The sequence below is a fragment of the Neoarius graeffei genome, chromosome 23, assembly GCF_027579695.1.
Source record: "Neoarius graeffei isolate fNeoGra1 chromosome 23, fNeoGra1.pri, whole genome shotgun sequence".
In the NCBI taxonomy this organism is placed as follows: domain Eukaryota; kingdom Metazoa; phylum Chordata; class Actinopteri; order Siluriformes; family Ariidae; genus Neoarius; species Neoarius graeffei.
In genome coordinates, this window is record NC_083591.1 from 11,881,746 (window position 1) to 11,903,806 (window position 22,061).

The 22,061-nt window shown below is 42.3% G+C and overlaps 1 protein-coding gene across 1 annotated transcript; it reads left to right on the forward strand.

The window, feature by feature from the left end:
* The first annotated feature begins 13,895 nt into the window (after window positions 1-13,895).
* LOC132871978 (succinate receptor 1-like) lies at window positions 13,896-21,629 on the forward strand. The gene is made up of 2 exons (XM_060906631.1): window positions 13,896-13,988; window positions 20,697-21,629. Exons 1-2 carry the CDS (start codon window positions 13,896-13,898, stop codon window positions 21,627-21,629), a joined length of 1,026 nt encoding a protein of 341 aa, XP_060762614.1.
* The last annotated feature ends 432 nt before the right edge of the window (window positions 21,630-22,061 follow it).

A 22,061-nucleotide genomic window follows, 5' to 3' on the forward strand; every position in this document is an offset into this window, starting at 1 on the left:
ATAAACAAGAAAATAGGCAAAGGGTCAATCGAGGCGCAAACAGGATGTCAGAGGTAAAACGTGAAATAGAACTAGAACTAGGAACAGTAGTTGAGAAACCAGGAAAAATCACAAACACGGTAAACAAGGCTCAGTAATGCGCACTGAAGGTGGTGTAATACTTCGCATCATCCTTGCATCAGCGCAGTCCTTAAATAGCCCAACACTTAGTTCATTGATTGAAAATAGGTGCGCATTGTTCACGGCATGCATGCTGGAGCTCACTCGGCACACACACAGCCCAAGTTGCACCTTTTGGTGCACGCACCACAGCACGCAGGACTGACAATACCAAGCTGTTTATTTTCCTGACTGACTTCCTGTTAAAGACTACTGTTCTTGTTTTCTTTTTGACCTCATTTCCTCATCTTCCCTGGTTAACCCTGTTTGCTGATCAATTGACCTCCACCTGTTTCCTGACTACGATTCATGCTTCACGATTTGGCTTCAGCTGCAGTTTGCACCTTACCTACTCTCCCCTGCATCTCCATCTGTAAGTGCCTGCGCTCTGACACCAAAGGCATGACTGGGGAAGAAGAGGGTGCAGGTGCTTGTCTGACCTCCACCTTTCACCAATAGAGAATGTATGGTGAATTTTGAAATGGAAAATGTGAGAAAGATTATTCTGTTCTGTTCCATACCTTAATAATAATAATAATAATAATAATAATAATAATAATAATAATCAGTTCAATTTATATAGCACCTTTCTCACACCCAAGGTCACTTTACCATTAAGGGAAAAAAAAGAGGCCACTAAAAAGGGTCAGGATGTAATTCCAATGGCATAGCTACCACAGTCTCACCAGGCACACAAATATAAATCCTACACCGCCTGTACAGCTGCCACACCGCCGCCGGGCAACATCACTCGGAACACCGTGCCATGGATCCGCAAAGTGAGCACAGAAGCACCACCACAAAGACCACCAGTATGTCCCAAACCACCTGCACAGCCAACGCGATGCCACTGGGCAACATCACTCGCAGTACTGCACTAAGCACAAAAGCACCACCACACAGAGCACTGGACAACCCCGATGTTAAAAAGAGCAGCGACCTCACTGCAGTCCATAGCAAGGAGCACAGGCATCACCCATGGTGCACCAAGGCCTGAAGTGAACTGACGTCCAAAACTGGGTCCGGAACTACGCCATAGCCAGTGGACAAAACACTCAAACAAAAAGCAAACATCAAACAAAACCTAGTTCCAGATTGCAACCAACTTATACTAAGATGTATTATCAAGTAAAAATATCTGTCCATGCAGCAAGATAATTTCACTACTATTAAATAATTTTCTCCTCAAAGAGAACTTCTGCAACACTGCGTGTGGAAGTAGTGTGGAGAGGCACTGCTTCCAGATATTGCATTGCATAGTCCACCAGAACTAAAATAAAGTGATATCCTCGTGCTGACCGATCTAATAACCTGACGAGCTCCATACCAATTCTCTTGAAGGGGGTCTCAATTAGAGGGAGTGGGTGCAAAGACACTTTTGGAGTGGCCATGGGATTTACTAATTGGCATTTGTGGCACGCCGCACACCACCGATGAATGTCCCCACAAATCCCTGGCCAATAGAACCGGGCCATTATTTGGGCTAGTGTTTTATCCTGTCCTAGGTGTTCAGCCATGGGATTAAAGTGAGCCGCATGGAACACGAGTTCCCTATGGCTCTTAGGGATTAACAACTGTGTTATCTGTTCACTGATTTGAGTGTCCTGCATCACTCGTCACAGCCTATCCTTAATAATAGCAAAATATGGGAAGGAGGGTGTTGCATTTGGCTGGAGAGTTTGACCATTGATTACTCTCACTTGGTCAAATGCATGACACAGAGTCTCATCTTGAATATGTTCTAATGAAAAATCCTTGAGGGAATCCCTGAGAGAGGGAGGAGGGGTGAGCTGCTCCTCACTCCTTGCATCGCCCTGATGTGGTACTGACATAGATGGCTCTGTGATGGCTTCCCCAGTCAATGCCACACTGGGATCCCCCCATGATGTATCATTGCAGGACTCACCCCCTACTATGTGATCCATTAAGTCTCTGAATTCTGGTCAATCAGTCCCCAAAATCAGTGGGTGGGTGAGACTAGGATTAACCACTGTCTTTATTCTACGCTTTTGTCCCCAAAATAAAATATGGACTGGCACTAGAGGATAATTGTGAACATCCCTGTGCACACACAAAACCTTCACTGCTTGTGCTCTCCCCAATGCGTCACCTTGCACCAGACTTTGGTGGATTGAGGTCTGATTACAGCCAGAATCCACCAATGCATGATACATATTTCCTTGGACACTCACTGGTATACAGTATGTTCTGGCCCGATCGGGGGTGGTCTCTGGTGCACTGGGGATCCGGACCACAGCTCCCACCTCTGTCAGAGAGCACTGACTCTGGAGATGTTCAAGCTCCTTGCAGCACCAGCATATCAGCCCAGGCTTTCCCTCTGCACCGGTGTTATGGGCGTCACTCACCTGGGGGGGAGAAGACACAGACATGGAAGGAGAAGACGGGAGGACATCACAGGTGCAGCAGGCCAGCTAGGGGGCAGCTGGCCCCCATCTCCACAGTGGGGGAATGGGGTGGGTATGGGAAGAGGAGGGAGGGGGAAGGAGAAGGAGAGAGAAAAAGAGAAGAGGCAACACATCTGCCTGCCGCTGGAACCGCAGCCAGATGATCCTCCGCCAACTCAATGGCTTGACCCAGCAATGACACTGGACCCACTCCACTATTCCTTCTGGAAGTCACGCGACAAACTGCTCCAGTGTCACCAGCTTGATGATCCCCTCAGTGTTGTGGTTGTCCACCCTCAGCCACCGCTGGCAGGCATCCTGGAGCTGTTGGCTGAAAGCAAATGGCTGGCCGACCTCCTCCAATGTCAGTGTCCAGAAGCGCTGATGTTATTCTGGGGAGCAGCCGACAAACTGCAGGATGGCTTGCTTCAGATCCGCATATATGAGCCGGCTGTCAGCAGGCAGCTGCTGTGCAGTGAGCTGCGCCTCACTGGTTAGTAGGGGAAGTAGGCGCACTGTGAGCTGCTTGTCCAACCACCCCCATGCTTAGGCTGCTTGCTCGAAGAGAGCAATAAAAGGCATGGGATCGTCATGCTGGCCCATCTTCCTGAGGGTGAGGTGGGGAGGGTACACTATGGTGGTGGTCGTACACCATGGTGGTGGTCGTACACTGTGGTGATGGTCAAGGCCCACCACCATGCATACAAACAGATGCCGGAACGCCTGACGATCTTCCTGCTGGGCCAACATCAAGGCTTCAAAGCGTTGCTTTTGCTCCTTCTGGAGGGTGGTCAGCGCTTGATGCTGATTCTGCTGGGTAGTAGCGAAGGCATGGATGAGATCCTTAAATGGGGAGGACTCCATGTGGGGGTTCCTTTCGTACTCCCAGGTTTCAGCACCACTATAATACGTCTCTGATGTGGGTGGAGTACAGAAGCACAGCAGGCAGGAGCTGATGTTCGCACACACACTTTATTTGTACTATTTTCATTGCTTTTCAGCATCATTCACTCACTCACTCACTGCTCACACACAGACACACATGTTCTGGTTGGGAGAGCTCTCTTCTCGTCACTCTCTCCCTCCTTTTCTAACCTCCACCGTCACTGCAACACACACACACACACACACACACACACACACACACACACAACATTAATTGATAACAGGTGCATTGACTCTGCCACTCACCTTCCTTGGCCCCGCCCTCCATTCACAAACTGACACTAAGTCATGCCCCCGCTGTCACAATCTTCATTTTATATATATATAAAATTACTGTGTATATATATATATATATATATATATATATATATATATATATATATATATATATACCGTTGTATGGGCGCTGGGTGAGACGGCTGCCTCTCCAGTAGCTCTGTAGTTTTTAGCGCTTTAAACCTCTTTTTTCCATCTTTTTTCCTTTTTTGCTCTTCTTACAAAGACATAGTGTGTTTAACTACATAACATGGATATATTTAACTTTAACACACAACCAGGAGCCAGTTTTCTCACTTATTCGAGAGAGGAGCTGCTGGCGAGCCGGGATATGACACCCCATCCCGGCGGAGCTGAGGAGGAAACCCAGGGGCTGCAAAGCTGGAGGGAAGTTAAAGGCTAGGCTAACGGACAACCAGCAGCGCTACAAACCATCCATTCCCTCCATTATCATGGGGAATGTGAACTCGCTGCTGAATAAAGTCGACGAGCTTTCCGCTCTGAACAACCAGCAGATTTACCAGGAGAGCAGCTTATTTATCTTTATGGAGACATGGCTAACACACCTTGTACCGGATGCTAACGTGGACCTGCGGGGATTCACTGCTGTGAGAGCTGACAGAGACACTAACACATGCAGGAAAAGCAAAGGTGTGGGACTCATCATTTATGTCAACAACCGCTGGTGTAACCTGGGACATATCTCCATAAAGACAGTTTTATGTTGACCGGACTTGGAGCTGCTAGCCATTAGCCTGTGGCCATATTATCTGCCGAGGGAGTTCAGTCACGTGATCACCATCTGTGTTTACATCCCTCCAAACACAGATGCAGCCGCTGCATGTGAGAGGATTCACTCTGTCACAGCAAGGCTGCAGACACAGCACCCTGAGGCATTTATGATCATTTCTGGGGACTTTAATCATGCTACTTTGGACTCTACTTTAGCTGCTTTTTACCAGGCTGTGGATTGTCCAACAAGGAACAACAGGACAATTGACTTGCTGTATGCTAATGTGAGGGATGCATACAGAGCCACACCCCTCCCCCCACTAGGGAAGTCTGACCACAACCTGGTTCATCTACAGCCGAAGTACACCCCCCTGGTCTAAAGGCAGCCTGCAACAACTAGCTCCATCAGGAGGTGGTCCCCTGAAATGGAAGATGCCTTCAGAGACTGCTATGGCATCACGGACTGGGATGTGCTGCTTAGCCCACACTGTGAGGACATAGAGGGGCTGACACACTGTCTGACAGATTACCTCAACTTCTGTGCAGACGTGGTCTCCCCCGCTAAGACTGTACAGTGTTACCCTAATAACAAGCCATAGGTAACACAGGAAGTCAAAGCTGTCCTCAACAGGAAGAAGGCTGCCTTCAGGAGCAGGGATAGGGAGGTGATGAAAGCATCACAGCAGGAGGTGAAACACTGCATGAGAGAAGCTAAGAACAGCTACAGGAGAAAGGTGGAGCAGAAGCTGAAGGAGAACAGCATGAAGGAGGTCTGGAAAGGTGTGAAAACCATCACAGGCCACAATACAAAGACCAGAGTCATTGAGGGGACAGTGGAGAGGGCGAACAAGTTGAATGACTTCTTCAATTGGTTCAACCAGCCCACGTCCCCCCACCCTCTCCCTCACTGCAGCCATCTCTCCTTTTTCCCTCAACACACCTCCCCCCAGTCATCACAGCAGCCCCCTCCTCCCCCACCTCAACACAGACTCCTCTATGCATTACTGCAGACCAGGTCAGAGGTCAACTGAGGAAGCTTCACCCCAGGAAAGCAGCAGGCCCGGACAAGGTATGTCCACGACTACTGAAGACCTGCGCTGCTGAACTGGGTGAACCACTCCAACGCACCTTCAACCTCAGCCTGCAGCTGGGGAGAGTGCCAACCCTCTGGAAGACATCATGTATCGTTCCAGTTCCCAAAAAGAATCGGCCCAGTGAGCTGAACGACTTCCAACCGGTGGTGCTCACTTCACATCTGATGAAGACATTGGAGCGGCTCTTCCTCAGCCTCCTCAGACCCCAGGTACAACATGCCCAGGACTGTCTGCAGTTTGCGTACCGGGCAGGTGTTGGTGTGGAAGACGCCATCCTCTACCTGCTACACCGAGCCCACTCGCATCTGGATAAGGGAAATGGCACAGTGAGGATCCTCTTCTTGGACTTCTTGAGTGCCTTCAACACCATCCAGCCCCTACTGCTTCAGGACAAACTGAACAGGATGCGAGTGGACCCCTGCCTGGTCACCTGTATCTCCAGCTACCTCACTGACAGGCCGTAGTACGTCAGGCTGAAGGACATCACGTCTGACACTGTGATTAGCAGCACTGGAGCACCCCAGGGCATGGTGCTGGCCCCTCTTCTCTTCACCCTGTACACTGCTGACTTCTGCTACAACTCGGAGCTGTGTCACATTCAGAAGTTTGCCGATGACACAGCCATCGTTGGGTGTATCAGTGACGACAGAGAGGAGGAGTATAGGAGCCTGGTGAGGGACTTTGCTGTGTGGTGCAACAGGAACCATCTGCAGCTCAACACTTCGAAGACCAAGGAGCTGGTCATTGACTTTGGGAGGTCCAGACCAAGATCACGACCAGTTCTGATCGAGGGAGTCGAGGTGGAGGCTGTGGATTCCTACAAGTACCTCGGGCTGTGGCTGGACAGAAAGCTGGACTAGACTTGTAACACCAATCACTTATACAGGAAGGGACAGAGCAGGCTATACTTCCTTAGGAGGCTGCAGTCCTTTAACATCTGCAGGAAATTCCTGTGGATGTTCTATCAGTCTGTGGTCACCAGTGTCCTGTTTTACACCGTGGTGTACTGGGGGGGCAGCACATCCAAGAAGGACACATCCAGGCTGGACAAACTGATCAGGTGGGCCGGCTCTGTGGTCAGCATGAAGCTGGACTCTCTGGTGACAGTGGCAGAGAAGAGGTCTATGGACAAACTATTGAACATCATGGACGATGCCAGTCACCCTCTGCACACTGTCATCAGCAACCAGAGGAGCCTGTTCAGTGACAGAATGCTCCTTCCCAAGTGCAGGACGAACAGACTCAAAAACTCCTTTGTCCCTCATGCCATCAGACTGTACAACTCCTCTCTGGGGGGAGGAGGGGTAACAGGAGGACAGAGGACGGGAAGGAGCAGTAGCCTAGACTAGCCTAACAATAAGCAATATAATGTGCAATATAAAGTGCAATATCTTTCCTGCTCCCCCACACACACACACTTACCCTAACCCCACTTCTCCCCCTTTCCCCCCTCCCCTTTCCTCTCTTCCCCATATCTTATTCTTTTATATTTGTATATGTAAATACTTAATTTATTTTAATTTATCGAGAAGTTTTTCTCTATTTCTTTTCTCTGTTTATCTGAAATGATGCTGCTGGAATCTTAATTTCCCTGAGGGAACCCTCCCAAAGGGATCAATAAAGTTTTATCTAATATATATATATATATATATATATATATATATATAAATCTCATTATCTCTAGCCGCTTTATCCTGTTCTACAGGGTCGCAGGCAAGCTGGAGCCTATCCCAGCTGACTACGGGCGAAAGGCGGAGTACACCCTGGACAAGTCGCCAGGTCATCACAGGGCTGACACATGACACAGACAACTATTCACACCTACGGTCAATTTAGAGTCACCAGTTAACCTAACCTGCATGTCTTTGGACTGTGGGGGAAACCGGAGCACCCAGAGGAAACCCACGTGGACACGGGGAGAACATGCAAACTCCGCACAGAAAGGCCCTTGCCGGCCACGGGGCTCGAACCCGGACCTTCTTGCTGTGAGGCGAGAGCGCTAACCACTACACCACCGTGCCGCCATATATATAGTCAAGTCAAGTTTATTTGTATAGCGCTTTTAACAATAAACATTGTCGCAAAGCAGCTTTACAGAATTTTAACGACTTAAAACATGAGCTAATTTTATCCCTAATCTATCCCCAATGAGCAAGCCTGTGGCGACGGTGGCAAGGAAAAACTCCCTCAGACGACATGAGGAAGAAATCTCGAGAGGAACCAGACTCAAAAGGGAACCCATCCTCATTTGGGCAACAACAGACAGCCTGACTGTAATATTAACAGTTTTAACATGAGGACAGTTTCGTTGATGTTATAGCTCTTCATTGATGGAAACTTGAGTGCAAAACTGTTCATGATAACTGCAGTCCTAAAGTTAGCAAGACAACTGTAGTCCTCAGCCATAAAAGCATTACTGTAAGAGTCCAGAGCATCCTCCAGGTATAACCCTCAACTATCCTCATGGGGCCGTCCTTCACAGGAGCAATGCGATAAAACGCCGACCAGACACAGGGCACCAGGATGGACCAAGAAGGCCCGAGGGGCAGAAGAGGCCAGCATCTCAATCCCAGGACCAACATATAACTCAGAGGGACAGATTGGGGGGGAAGTGAGAGAGAAAGAAAACACATGTTAGGTATGCCCTAAAAATGACAAGTATTAAGTCTGTGTGGTAGGCTCACAGAGACGAGAGTCTTGACATCAGGCATAACACACAACAATGGCATGTTAATATGGTAAAAAATATATCATGACCTGCTCTGGCTGGATGCTTGATTGGGTGATGGGAGCACACTCCTCAGCAATGATGAGATGCAGATGGGACCCTTAGGGCTGGCCAAGACAATTCAGTTACATTTCACTGGGTCTGGGACATGCGACAGAAGTCTGACGGCCGATTCCCTGCAGGCTACGATAGCCAGTCGAGGTCTCCACCCTCTCCACCAAAAGATTTCCTGTTGACTCCATGTAACTCAGAGGGACAGATTTGGGGTGGGTGGGTGGGGGGGAAGAAAACGCAGGTTGTTAGGTATGCCCAATGTCACCTGAATAAGTAGGAGCAGTATACATATTGCACCGAGTACAAGCAGGGACTCTGGCAACTAACTATGACAGCATAACTAAAAGGAGAGAGCCAGAAGGTAACACAGGCATGACGGAGCCCTGGGACATAAAGCAGCCAGCCACTACACCGTCAACAAACTCGAGTGAGCAAGCGAGTGGGGACTGACAGCATCCATACATCCCAGTTTACCAAAACACTCTATGTCTGAGGACCCTCGAGATCTACACCTTTACCTCATAAACACCATTAACAAAAGGCTTGACTAAACAGATATGTTTTCAGCCTAGACTTAAATGCTGAGACTGAGTCTGATTCCCGAACATTACTTGGAACGCTGTTCCATAACTGTGGGGCTTTGTAAGAAAAGGCTCTGCCCCCTGATGTAGCCTTCACTATATGAGGTACCAGCAGATAGCCTGCATCTTTTGATCTAAGTAGGCGTGGCGGGTCATAGAGGAGCCGAAGCTCACTCAGGTATTGTGGTGCGAGACCATTCAGTGCTTTAAAGGTCAATAGTAGTATTTTATAATCAATACGAAATTTGATTGGGAGCCAATGCAGTGTGGATAAGACAGGCGTGATGTGGTCATATTTTCTAGTTCTAGTAAGGACTCTTGCTGCTGCATTTTGAACTAACTGGAGCTTATTTATGCACTTATTGGAACATCCAGACAGTAAGGCATTACAATAATCCAACCTGGAGGTGATGAAAGCATGGACTAGTTTTTCTGCATCATGCAATGACATTAAATTTCTTATCTTTGCAATATTTCTGAGATGAAAGAAAGCTATCTGGGTGATGTTATCAATGTGAGTTTCAAATGAAAGACTGGGGTCAATAATCACTCCAAGGTCTTTTACTGCTGCACGTGAAGAAACAGAAAGGCCATCCAGAGTCACTGTGTAATCAGAAAACTTACTTCTAGCTGTATGTGGTCCTAGCACAAGTACTTCAGTCTTGTCAGAGTTAAGCAGAAGGAAATTAATAAGCATCCAGTGTCTAATGTCCTTAACACATTCCTCAATTCTATTAAGCTGGTGTCTCTCATCAGGTTTTGCAGAGACATACAACTGTGTGTCATCAGCATAACAGTGGAAACTAATACAATGTTTACGAATAATATCACCCAGAGGTAACATATATAGAGAAAAAAGCAGTGGACCCAAGACAGAACCTTGTGGAACACCAAACTTTACCTCGGTATGTCTAGAAATATCACCATTTATATCAACATACTGATAATGATCAGTTAGATAAGACCTGAGTCAGGAGAGGGCCATTCCCTTAACTCCCACAACATTTTCTAGTCTATCCAGAAGAATGGAATGATCAATGATATCAAATGCTGCACTAAGGTCAAGCAACACAAGTAGCGAGACACAGCCCTGATCATATATAAACACACACAAACACTAGCGGTAACTTTAATAGTAGATTTACAGTAATTCTTGTTCTAATCTTATTTTTACGAGTAAAAATGTAATCACAGATATCCATTAATTTTTATTAAAAAATTACTATGGCAAGATCTCCACACAGAGTTATTTATGAGTAAAAATCTTACTTGTAAACTTGAGGTCTACATATCCACAGTTTAATTTTGAATTTAGTCTTAATTGAATTTTTATCTGCTCTGTACTACAGTGTCTTGCAAAAGTATGCATCCCCCTTGGTGTTTGTCCTGTTTTATTGCATTACAAGCTGAAATTAAAATTGATTCTTGGAGGGTTAGCACCATTTGATTTACACAACATGCCTACCACTTTAAAGGTACAAACTGTTGTTTTATTGTGACCCAAACAACAATTAAGATGAAAAAACAGAAACCTGAAGTGTACGTATGTATTCACCCCCTTTCATATGAACCCCCTAAAAGATTCTCTGGTCCAACTAATTAACTTCATAAGTAACATAATTAGTTGATTAAGCTCCACCTGTGTGCAAAGTGTCACATGATCTGTCACATGATGTCTGTATAAATCAACCTGCTCTGGAAGGACACTGACTCTGCAACATTACTAAGAAAGCAACACAAAAACCAAGGAGCACTGCAAACATGTCAGAGACAAAGTTGTGAAGAAGTATGGATCAGAGTTGGGGTATTCCAAAATATATAACATACAGTACGGTATATCCCAGGGAGCACTATTAAATCCATTATAGCAAAATGGAAAGAATATATCACCACTACAAACCTGACAAGAGAAGGCTGCCCACCAAAACTCACAGACAGTGGTGGTGGCAGAGGGAGGACAACCACCGCCCCCCCCAAAATTATGTTGGGGGAGCTGCACCCCCCTCCAAGTTACAATGGGAGTCCTTTGACTATTTACAAGGAAGAAAAGGAGAGAGTAGTATGAATAAACAGCCCACTGTGTGCCTTTGTTTTCCCTTATTAAACTCCACTGCGTCCCTTCATCCTGGTGCCCCGGCGGCATCCCTATGTACTGTAGGTTGGGAGCACCCATTCGCACCAAAACCAATGCAAATTAGCCTGGCCCTGACGTCACCAATTGCCTCCACTTTCCTGGATTTTCCTTATTTGGCTTATGCAGAACTGCAAAACCCATCACTTTTAATAGACAAGCTGATTTATGAATATTCTGTGGACTAATTAACCCATTGCTGTGGCAACTGTCTAGACATGTCTGGTTTCCTTGGGTACTCATGCTAAAGCGGGGACCCTGTGACAGCAAGGCTATGACAGTGTCGCTACATTTGTATCTGACTGATAACTCGTGTCCTGTCCAAATGGCTAGATAGTGTTCACAAGGCATATAAGTAGTTTTGGGTGCCCAAAAACTTGATGCTGCTCTAGATCTACACTACCGTTCAAAAGTTTTGGGGTCACCCAGACAATTTTGTGTTTTCCATGAAAAGTCACACTTTTATTTACCACCATAAGTTGTAAAATGAATAAAAAATATAGTCAAGACATTTTTCTGGCCATTTTGAGCATTTAATCGACCCCACAAATGTGATGCTCCAGAAACTAAATCTGCTCAAAGGAAGGCCAGTTTTATAGCTTCTCTAAAGAGCTAAACTGTTTTCAGCTGTGTTAACATGATTGTACAATGGTTTTCTAATCATCCATTAGCCTTCTGAGGCAATGAGCAAACACATTGTACCATTAGAACACTGGAGTGATAGTTGCTGGAAATGGGCCTCTATACACCTACAGTGGTGCCTGAAAGTTTGTGAACCCTTTAACATTTTCTATATTTCTGCATAAATATGACCTAAAACATAATCAGATTTTCACACAAGTCCTAAAAGTAGATGAAGAGAACCCAGTTAAACAAATGAGACAAAAATATTAGATTTGGTCATTTATTTATTGAGGAAAATGATCCAAAATTACATATCTGTGAGTGGCAAAAGTATGTGAACCTTTGCTTTCAGTATCTGGTGTGATCCCCTTGTGCAGCAATAACTGCAACTAAACATTTCCGGTAACTGTTGATCAGTCCTGCACACTGGCTTGGAGGAATTTTAGCCCATTCTTCCATATAGAACAGCTTCAACTCTGGGATGTTGGTGGGTTTCCTCACATGAACTGCTCGCTTCAGGTCCTTCCACAACATTTTGATTGGATTAAGGTCAGGACTTTGACTTGGCCATTCCAAAACATTAACTTTCTTCTTCTTTAACCATTCTTTGGTAGAACGACTTGTGTGCTTAAGGTCGTTGTCTTGCTGCATGACCCACCTTCTCTTGAGATTCAGTTCATGGACAGATGTCCTGACATTTTTCCTTTAGAATTCGCTGGTATAATTCAGAATTCATTGTTCCATCAATGATGGCAAGCCATCCTGGCCCAGATGCAGCAAAACAGGCCCAAACCATGATACTACCACCACCATGTTTCACAGAAGGGATAAGGTTCTTATGCTGGAATGCAGTGTTTTCCTTTCTCCAAACATAACGCTTCTCATTTAAACCAAAAAGTTCTATTTTGGTCTCATCCTTCCACAAAATATTTTTCCAATAGCCTTCTGGCTTGTCCACGTGATCTTTAGCAAACTGCAGACAAGCAGCAATGTTCTTTTTGGAGAGCAGTGGCTTTCTCCTTGAAACCCTGCCATGCACACCATTGTTGTTCAGTGTTTTCCTGATGGTGGACTCATGAACATTAACATTAGCCAATGTGAGAGAGGCCTTCAGTTGCTTAGAAGTTAACCTGGGGTCCTTTGTGACCTCGCCGACTATTACACGCCTTGCTCTTGGAGTGATCTTTGTTGGTCGACCACTCCTGGGGAGGGTAATATTGGTCTTGAATTTCCTCCATTTGTACACAATCTGTCTGACTGTGCATTGGTGGAGTCCAAACTCTTTAGAGATGGTTTTGTAACCTCTTCCAGCCTGATGAGCATCATCAACACTTTTTCTGAGGTGCTCAGAAATCTCCTTTGTTTGTGCCATGATACACTTCCACAAACATGTGTTGTGAAGATCAGACTTTGATAGATCCCTGTTCTTTAAATAAAACAGGGTGCCCACTCACACCTGATTGTCATCCCATTGATTGGAAACACCTGACTCTAATTTCACTTTCAAATTAACTGTTAATACTTAAGGTTCACATACTTTTGCCACTCACAGATATGTAATATTGGATCATTTTCCTCAATAAATTAATGACCAAGTATAATATTTTTGTCTCATTTGTTTAACTCGGTTCTCTTTATCTACTTTTAGGACTTGTGTGAAAATCTGATGTTGTTTTAGGTCATATTTATGCAGAAATATAGAAAATTCTAAAGGGTTCACAAACTTTCAGGCACCACTGTATGTAGATATTGCACCAAAAACCAGACATTTAGTAGAATTTAGCTAGAATAGTCATTTATCACATTAGCAATGTATAGAGCGTATTTCTGATTAGTTTAAAGTGATCTTCATTGTAAAGAACAGTGCTTTTCTTTCAAAAATAAGGAAATTTCAAAGTGACCCCAAACTTTTGAATGGTAGTGTACATGAATTTGCTTGCTGCCCTGACTAAACCCATGGTAAGAGGGTGTTATCCTCTCAATGATACTAAGTAGACATAATTACATTATAGTATCATTGGTTCTGTTTCATATAGAAAAAATACATGGATGAAATGTACTCGAATAGAGACATTAAACTTTGCTTTACTCTGCCAAAATTTACCTCTCAAAATGCGGGAAATAGTGTTTTAGAGGGTTAAAAATTCCAAAATTTCCCAGCGGGGCATGCCCCCGGACCCACCTACATTTGGCGGGCCTTCAGTGCGCGACACATGGTCCCCCCATCCAAAACTTCCTGCCACCACCTCTGCAGACCAGGTAAGGAGGGCATTAATCAGAGATGCAACAAAGACACCAAAGATAACACTGAAGGAGCTGCAAACATCCATAGCAGAGATGGGAGTATCTGTCCATAGGACCACCTTAAGCCGTACACTCCACAGAGTGAGGCTTTAAAGAAGAGTTGCCAGAAAAAAACTCACTGCTTAAGAAAACACATTTGGACTTTGCCTAACAGCATATGGTAGACTCCCCAAACACATGAAAGAAGATTCTCTGGTCAAATGAGACTAAAATTTATCTATTTATCCATTATGGGAAACGCCATGTATGGTGCAAACCCAATACCCCGAGAATACCATTCCAACAGTGAAGCATGGTGGTGGTAGTATCATGCTGTGGGGGTATTTTTCATCTTCAGGGGCAAGAAAGCTGGTCAGAACTGAAGGAAAGATGGATGGCACTAAATACAGGGCAATTCTGGAGGAAAACCTGTTTGAGTCGGCCAAAGGTTTGAGAGTGGGACGAAGGTTGATGTTCCAGCAGGACAAGGACCCTAAACATACTACTGGAGTGTACATTGGAGTGGTTTAAAGAGAAACATTTAAATGTCTTGGAATGGCCTAATCAAAGCCCAGACCTCAATCCAATTGAGAATCTGTGGCATACTTTGAAGATTGCTGTACACCAATGCAACCAATCTAATTTCAAGGAGTTGGAGCAGTTTTGCCTTGAGGAATGGGCAAAAATCCCAGTGGTTAGATGTGCTAAGCTAAACAGAGACATACCCCAAGAGACCTGCAGCTGTAATTGCAGCAAGAGGTGGCTCTACAAAATATTGACTTGGGGGTGCATACCTATGCACACTCCAGATTTCTTTTTTTTCATCTTATTTTTTGTGTCACAATAAAACAATTTTTACCTTTAAAGTTGTAGGCATGTTGTGTAAATCAAATGATGTTAAACCTCCCCCCCCCCAATCCATTTTAATTCCAGCTTGTAATGCGACAAAACAGGACAAACACCAAGGGGGATGCATACTTTTGCAAGACACTGTATATTTCAGAAAACTGAAATTACAGTGCAGTGAAAAAGTATTTGCCCCTTCCTGATTTCTTCTCCAAGCCCAATTCCAAAAAAGTTGGGACACCGTGTAAAATATAAATAAAAACAGAATGTGAAGATTTGCAAATTATGGAAACCCTATATTTCATTGAAAATAGTATAAAGACAACATATTAAATTTTTGAAACTGAGAAATTTTATTGTTTATGAAATAAAATACAATTTTATATATATGCTCATTTTGAATTTGATGTCAGCAACATGTTATAGATTTTAAGGGCATTTCAGGTGCACAAAATTGTGACAAAATGGAGTAGACCTGTTGGAGGTGGAGGCATCCTCACTGATGTTGTTGGTGTTGAGTTCTACATGTGTTTAAATACTGGTTTTAGTATTCTTCCACTTTTAGTAAAAACAAAAGAAGTGTTAATAGTTGTATAAACAATTATCAAGGCTATTTCTGATGTTTACTACATTGAACTCTTTGTCAGTTCACGGCAGGCTTTTCTGCTTGCACTGCATTGTCACACTGATCCATCAGTTATAGTTTAACTTGGATCAAACTGTACAAGATAGTCACAAAAGCTACATCAATCTGAGTCAACAATGCTGAGTTAACAAAACTTTGAACCCACCATCCACACCTGTATAAATGTCTCAGAAATGACAATAAGCAAAGAAACAGGAGTGAAAGACAGACACAGAGGCAAAGAAAGAAGATAGGTAACAAACTGATCATTGCATCAGATTGCATCAGTGTGTCATTGCATCAGATCTCTTGTTAGAAAAATACCAAATAAATACAGTGTACACTTTACACTTAATGATGATGTGCTACAAATGGGCGGTGCAGTGATTTTTGGAATAAAGAACCCTGAAAAGCTGATTTCACACTCCCAAAGCCAACAGACCAAACAGCACAATGGTAAGAATGCTTAAAATATACATAATTTGAGAAAGATGTGTACTAGATAATATGTTTACATATGCATTAATGAGTACCACTACTGCTAAAGATTATTATATTGTCATAAGTTTTTTTTTCTCAATATTTAAAATGAAAATTCTAGCTGTGTTATGTACAAGCACCTTACTGTTTACATTAATTGATTAAAGTTTAGTTTACTCTTAAATGTGTAAAACATGTATGTATTATACATCAATATTGTGTTTATAACCTAATGCATTAGGTTGAGTTTATATAAATCTACCCTCAACATTGGTTAATTATGAATGCATTTCTAATGCCTACCTTTTTCATGGGTTCTTTAAGAATTTGTGAAGATTTAATTGGATAATTAAGGGTTCTTTTCATCAACAAAATAGTTCTACTTGAAACATTCAGTTGTTTGTTTCAACAGAGAAACTTTATGGGTTCATCCAAATGGACAACTAGAGAACTCTTAAGGTTTCTAAATTTTCCAGCAGAGTAGCTGTAGACAAATTGTTTTTTAAATGTCAGATTATTTAAAGTATTTAAGTACTTGCAAATGAAGTGTAACCAAATCTGTTTATTGTTTTCAACTACTTATGTATAAGATGGATTGTAGTCTTTTTAAAGCATAAATTATATTTATTTTAAACAAGAAATTAATACATTACATTTACACAAGTACTCAGATTTATACCCCAGATTTATATATACATTCTGTAATCTGAAATAAGGGATAATTAACAGGCATATTAGTTTTGCATAATTGTTTACTGGTATTTAGTCTTTAAAACCTTTTCTGGATAAATTAACCTAATATGCTGAAGCCTATCAAACTTTATGCTAATAAATATTGCATGCTTTATATACAGTGCTCAGCGTAAATGAGTCCACCCCCTTTGAAAAGTAACATTTTAAACAATAGCTCAATGAACACAAACAATTTCCAAAATGTTGACAAGACAAAGTTTAATATAACATCTGTTTAACTTGTAACGTGAAAGTAAGGTTAATAATATAACTTAGATTACACATTTTTCAGTTTTACTCAAATTAGGGTGGTGCAAAAATGAGTACACCCCTCAACAAAAACTACTACATCTAGTACTTTGTATGGCCTCCATGATTTTTAATGACAGCACCAAGTCTTCTAGGCATGAAATGAACAAGTTGGCAACATTTTGCAACATCAATCTTTTTCCATTCTTCAACAATGGCCTCTTTAAGTGACTGGATGCTGGATGGAGAGTGATGCTCAACTTGTCTCTTCAGAATTCCCCATAGGTGTTCAATTGGGTTCAGATCAAGAGACATACTTGGCCACTGAATCACTTTCACCCTGTTCTTCTTCAGAAATCCAACAGTGGCCTTAGATGTGTGTTTAGGATCATTATCATGTTGGAAAAGTGCACGATGACCAAGGGCACAGAGTGATGATAGCACCTTCTCTTTCAGTGTAGAGCAATACATCTGTGAATTCATGATGCCATCAATGAAATGCAGCTGCCCGACACCAGCAGCACTCATGCAGCCCCACATAAGGACACTGCCACCACCATGTTTCACTGTAGGCACCATGCATTTTTCTTTGTATTCCTCACCTTTGCGATGCCATACAGTTTTGAAGCCATCGGTTCCAAAAACATTTATCTCGGTCTCATCACTCCAGAGTAGAGTCCCAGTAGTCTTCATCTTTGTCAGCATGGGCCCTGGCAAACTCTAGGCGGGCTTTTTTGTGTCTGGGCTTTAGGAGAGGCTTCTTTCATGGACGGCATCCATGCATGCCATTCCTCTGCAGTGTACGCCGTATTGTGTCATGGGAAATAGTCACCCCAGTTTGGCTTTCTACTTCTTTAGATAACTGCAGTGAACTTGCATGCCGATTTTCTTCAACTCTTCTCATCAGAAGGTGCTCCTGTCGAGGTGTTAACTTCTGTGGACGACCTGGACGTCTCTGTGAGATGGTTGCAGTTCTATTTTCTTAAATTTTTTTGTACCACTTTTGCTACAGTATTCTGACTGATAAGTAAAGCTTTGCTGATCTTGTAGCCTTCACCTTTGTGGTGTAAAGAAATTATTTTCTTTGGGGAATTCTGAAGAGACAAGTTGAGCATCACTCTCCATCCAGCATCCAGTCACTAAAAGAGGTCATTGTTGAAGAATGGGAAAAGATTGATGTTGCAAAATGTCGCCAACTTGTTCATTCCATGCCTAGAAGACTTGGTGATGTCATTAAAAATCATGAAGGGCATACAAAGTACTAGATGTAGTAGTTTTTGTTGTGGGGTGTACTCATTTTTGCACCACTCTAATTTGAAGTAAAACTGAAAAATGTGTAATCTAAGTTATATTATTAACCTTACTTTCATGTTATAAGTTAAACAGATGTTATATTAAACTTTGTCTTGTCAACATTTTAGAAATTGTGTTCATTGAGATATTGTTTAAAATGTTACTTTTCAAAGGGGGTGGACTCATTTACACTGAGCACTGTACATATCATTATTGTGATGAGAAATTTCTTGCTTGAAATTAACTCTTGTATAGGTATAATTTCAGTCTCCAAACTCATACCACAGGAAATTTGGGCTCTATTTTCATGGTCATGGCATACACACAAAAACAAGCTTGCATATCCTTTTAATGTCTTTGTGAGCATTGGCATAGGTGTTATCATGATGCATAAATGTGAAAAGGAGTTAGGTTTCAGTTAATACATTTCTAAGAGGTGTCCAATCAAATCACCTCTTTTGTTCTTTAAGAATTTAATGTGCTGTGCAGCAAAATGATGTTTTTGCAATGACATAATTCATATTTCACATACAGATTTCATGTTAATTTTATTGGCAAAGAACAACTCTGGGGGGCGGCACGGTGGTGTAGTGGTTAGCGCTGTCGCCTCACAGCAAGAAGGTCCTGGGTTCGAGCCCCGGGGCCGGCGAGGGCCTTTCTGTGTGGAGTTTGCATGTTCTCCCCGTGTCCGCGTGGGTTTCCTCCGGGTGCTCCGGTTTCCCCCACAGTCCAAAGACATGCAGGTTAGGTTAACTGGCGACTCTAAATTGACCGTAGGTGTGAATGTGAGTGTGAATGGTTGTCTGTGTCTATGTGTCAGCCCTGTGATGACCTGGCGACTTGTCCAGGGTGTACCCCGCCTTTCGCCCGTAGTCAGCTGGGATAGGCTCCAGCTTGCCTGCGACCCTGTATAAGGATAAAGCGGCTTGAGATAATGAGATGAGATGAGAACTTACTGTCTGAAAGCAAATATTTTCTGTGTTATGCAGTATATAGATTTGGGTTCAAAATTCTGAGACCACTCGTGAAAATGCTCCCATTTTCATTATTTTCAATACAACAACTTTCCAAATTATTTATTGACAACAACTTGAGTGAAAAATAGAATCGTTAAAATATTTACATGAGTTTCTTAGTGTTTGGCATGCCCCTGTTTTAATTCAATGACAAGCGTGTACTCGAGCCAATATGGACTCCATAATTTGTGCAAAACCTTATGATTTTAGATCAGCTCCTTTGGAGTGTCATCTGAGCTCATGTTTCCATAGATGATAAAATATGACCTTTTGTACAAAGCAGTTAACATGGTCAATATCACAAATTTGATTACATTAAAATAAGGTGCAAAATGGTGCAAAATCTTAAATATTAAACATTCAAGATCTTGAACATTTACTTTCTTTGTGGAAATATTTCAAAAATCAAATTATTCTGTTTATTTCCACTTTTAAATGAAAAAAAAAAATCACAAATAGAAAAATCTAAGACCTTTAGACCTCACTATATGTGTTAGTGTAACAAACAAGGACATTTACATACAAGTGCACATTTTTCTTCATAATGCCAACAGTCAAAATCCACAAAATTATATTCCCAGAGTAATTATTTAAACAATGTCAAATGCAGCATTAATTTTAAATTGTGCAGTTTTGCTCATAAATGAAAACAATTTATGAATCAAAACATGATAAACCCTAAATTCTCACTTTTTTAAATCAATGACCTGTGGGTCATTGCATACAGTATATTTACCTGCATAGATCTGATCCTATAACAAGCAAACAGGGTTGAAAGATTAAAGAAAATTAAATCCCCACACCTGAGAGTATCTAAATAAACTGCTTCACCCCAACTCTACTAATTTTCTGTAATTAGAGCAAACTTAATTAAAACAAAGCATCTAAGGGAGGTCATGAGATTGACTATGGAAGAACATGTGACACTACTGACTGTGAAGTTTATGCTTCACTTAAGAGTGTGTGTAATGTTATATATATACAGTGTATATATATATATATATATATATATATATATATATATATATATATATATATATATATATATATATATATATGTATGTATGTGTGTGTGTGTGTGTGTGCGTGTGTGTATTTCAATATGAAAAAAAAATCTTATTCCTTGTGGTAATATATGTCCATTTTCAGACCAAAATGGATGTGAAAATCACATTGCATAGGTGGATTCTGAACATCACAATTATTTTGTATCATTCCACACACATTAGCACAGCACATGAAAATAGCATCAGAGCTCAAAGATGATTTTTTTAATGTACAAAACAAACAAACAAACAAACAAACAAACAAACAAACAAACAAACAAACAAACAAACAAACAAACAAACAAACAAACATTATCCAGTAAATTCCACATACACTGACATGAACATAGAGCCCTTTCTATACATTAATTATATGTACTAATTTTTATGGCTACAGGACAACTGTTCCAGTGCCATCACTCCACTATTACAGAGATATTACCTCTCGCCAGTGTATGGTCTGCAAGCTACCATTGGCTTCATCGGCAACTTAATAGTGGTCCTTGGCTATATCTTTTGCCTCCCTGCATGGAAGTCCACAAATGTGTACCTGTTTAACCTGTCTGTGTCTGACCTCATCTTCCTGTGCACTTTCCCTGAGCTGTCCTATAACTATGCTTACAACCAGAAGAAATTCAATTCTTCACTATGTGTGATTAATCGCTACATCCTCTTTGTCAACTTGTACTCCAGCATCCTTTTCATGATGTGGGTAAGTGTGGACCGGTACTTGTTGCTATGTCACCCACAGCGTGAACACACCCTGTTGACTCTCAAGGCTGCATTGTGCATCACCTTCCTGAACTGGATTTGGGTGAATGCTCAAATTGCTCCCCTCATCATTTTCATTATCCAGGACTTGGATCAAAATGGCTGGACAGTGTGTCGAGATTTTGCAAGCCTTGGAGTGGCCAAAGTTATTCTAATCTACAGTGTAGTGCTCACCATAACTGGATATGTGATGCCCTTGGTGGGTTTGTTTCTATCGTCACAAAAGATGGTTTCTCTACTCACGAAAAGAGAGGAGATGCGTGGGACATCCTTCCAGAGGCCAGTAAGGATCGTGAGGATTGCAACAATCATGTTTCTTCTGTTTTACACACCCATTCATATAATGAGGAATGTGCGTTTTGCATCACGGATTCCTGAATTAAATTTGTCACAGTGCATCATGGATTACATCAATTCAGCATATATAGTGTCACGTCCATTTGCATATTTTAACAGTGTCATCAATCCTGTGTTTTACTTCCTCATGACAGACAGCTTTCAAGAAGCACTGCAGGACAAGTGGAGGAAGCTTAAAAGAATGTTAATGACTAAACCATAAGAAAGTCTGACCTATCAAGCACAGACAGCACTGATAACAAGTGCTTTGTTTTCAAATCTTGCTGTGATGTATATTTCTATACAGAGGAGTGACAAATTAAAGCAAAAGCCAACATAAAGTGGATGAGTAACGTGCCGAAAACAGTTTAAGTATGCTTTGGTATAGAGTTGTAGAAGTCTCTAGAACTGTACTGGAAAGATAAGCATCATTCTTCCAAATGATATTTACTTCGTTTGTTTTGATGATGGTAGCAAACACTGTCACACTAGCAGTTGCACTGAGATGATTATGAATGCCACAACATATGAACTACAAATTAATTCTCACTAAACCATTCACTAAGCTCTTGTGCCTTGTGAACAGTGTCTTCCTGAAAGAAATCACTCCCAGCAGGATAGAAATGTATAATCATAGAATAAAGGTGAGAAGAAC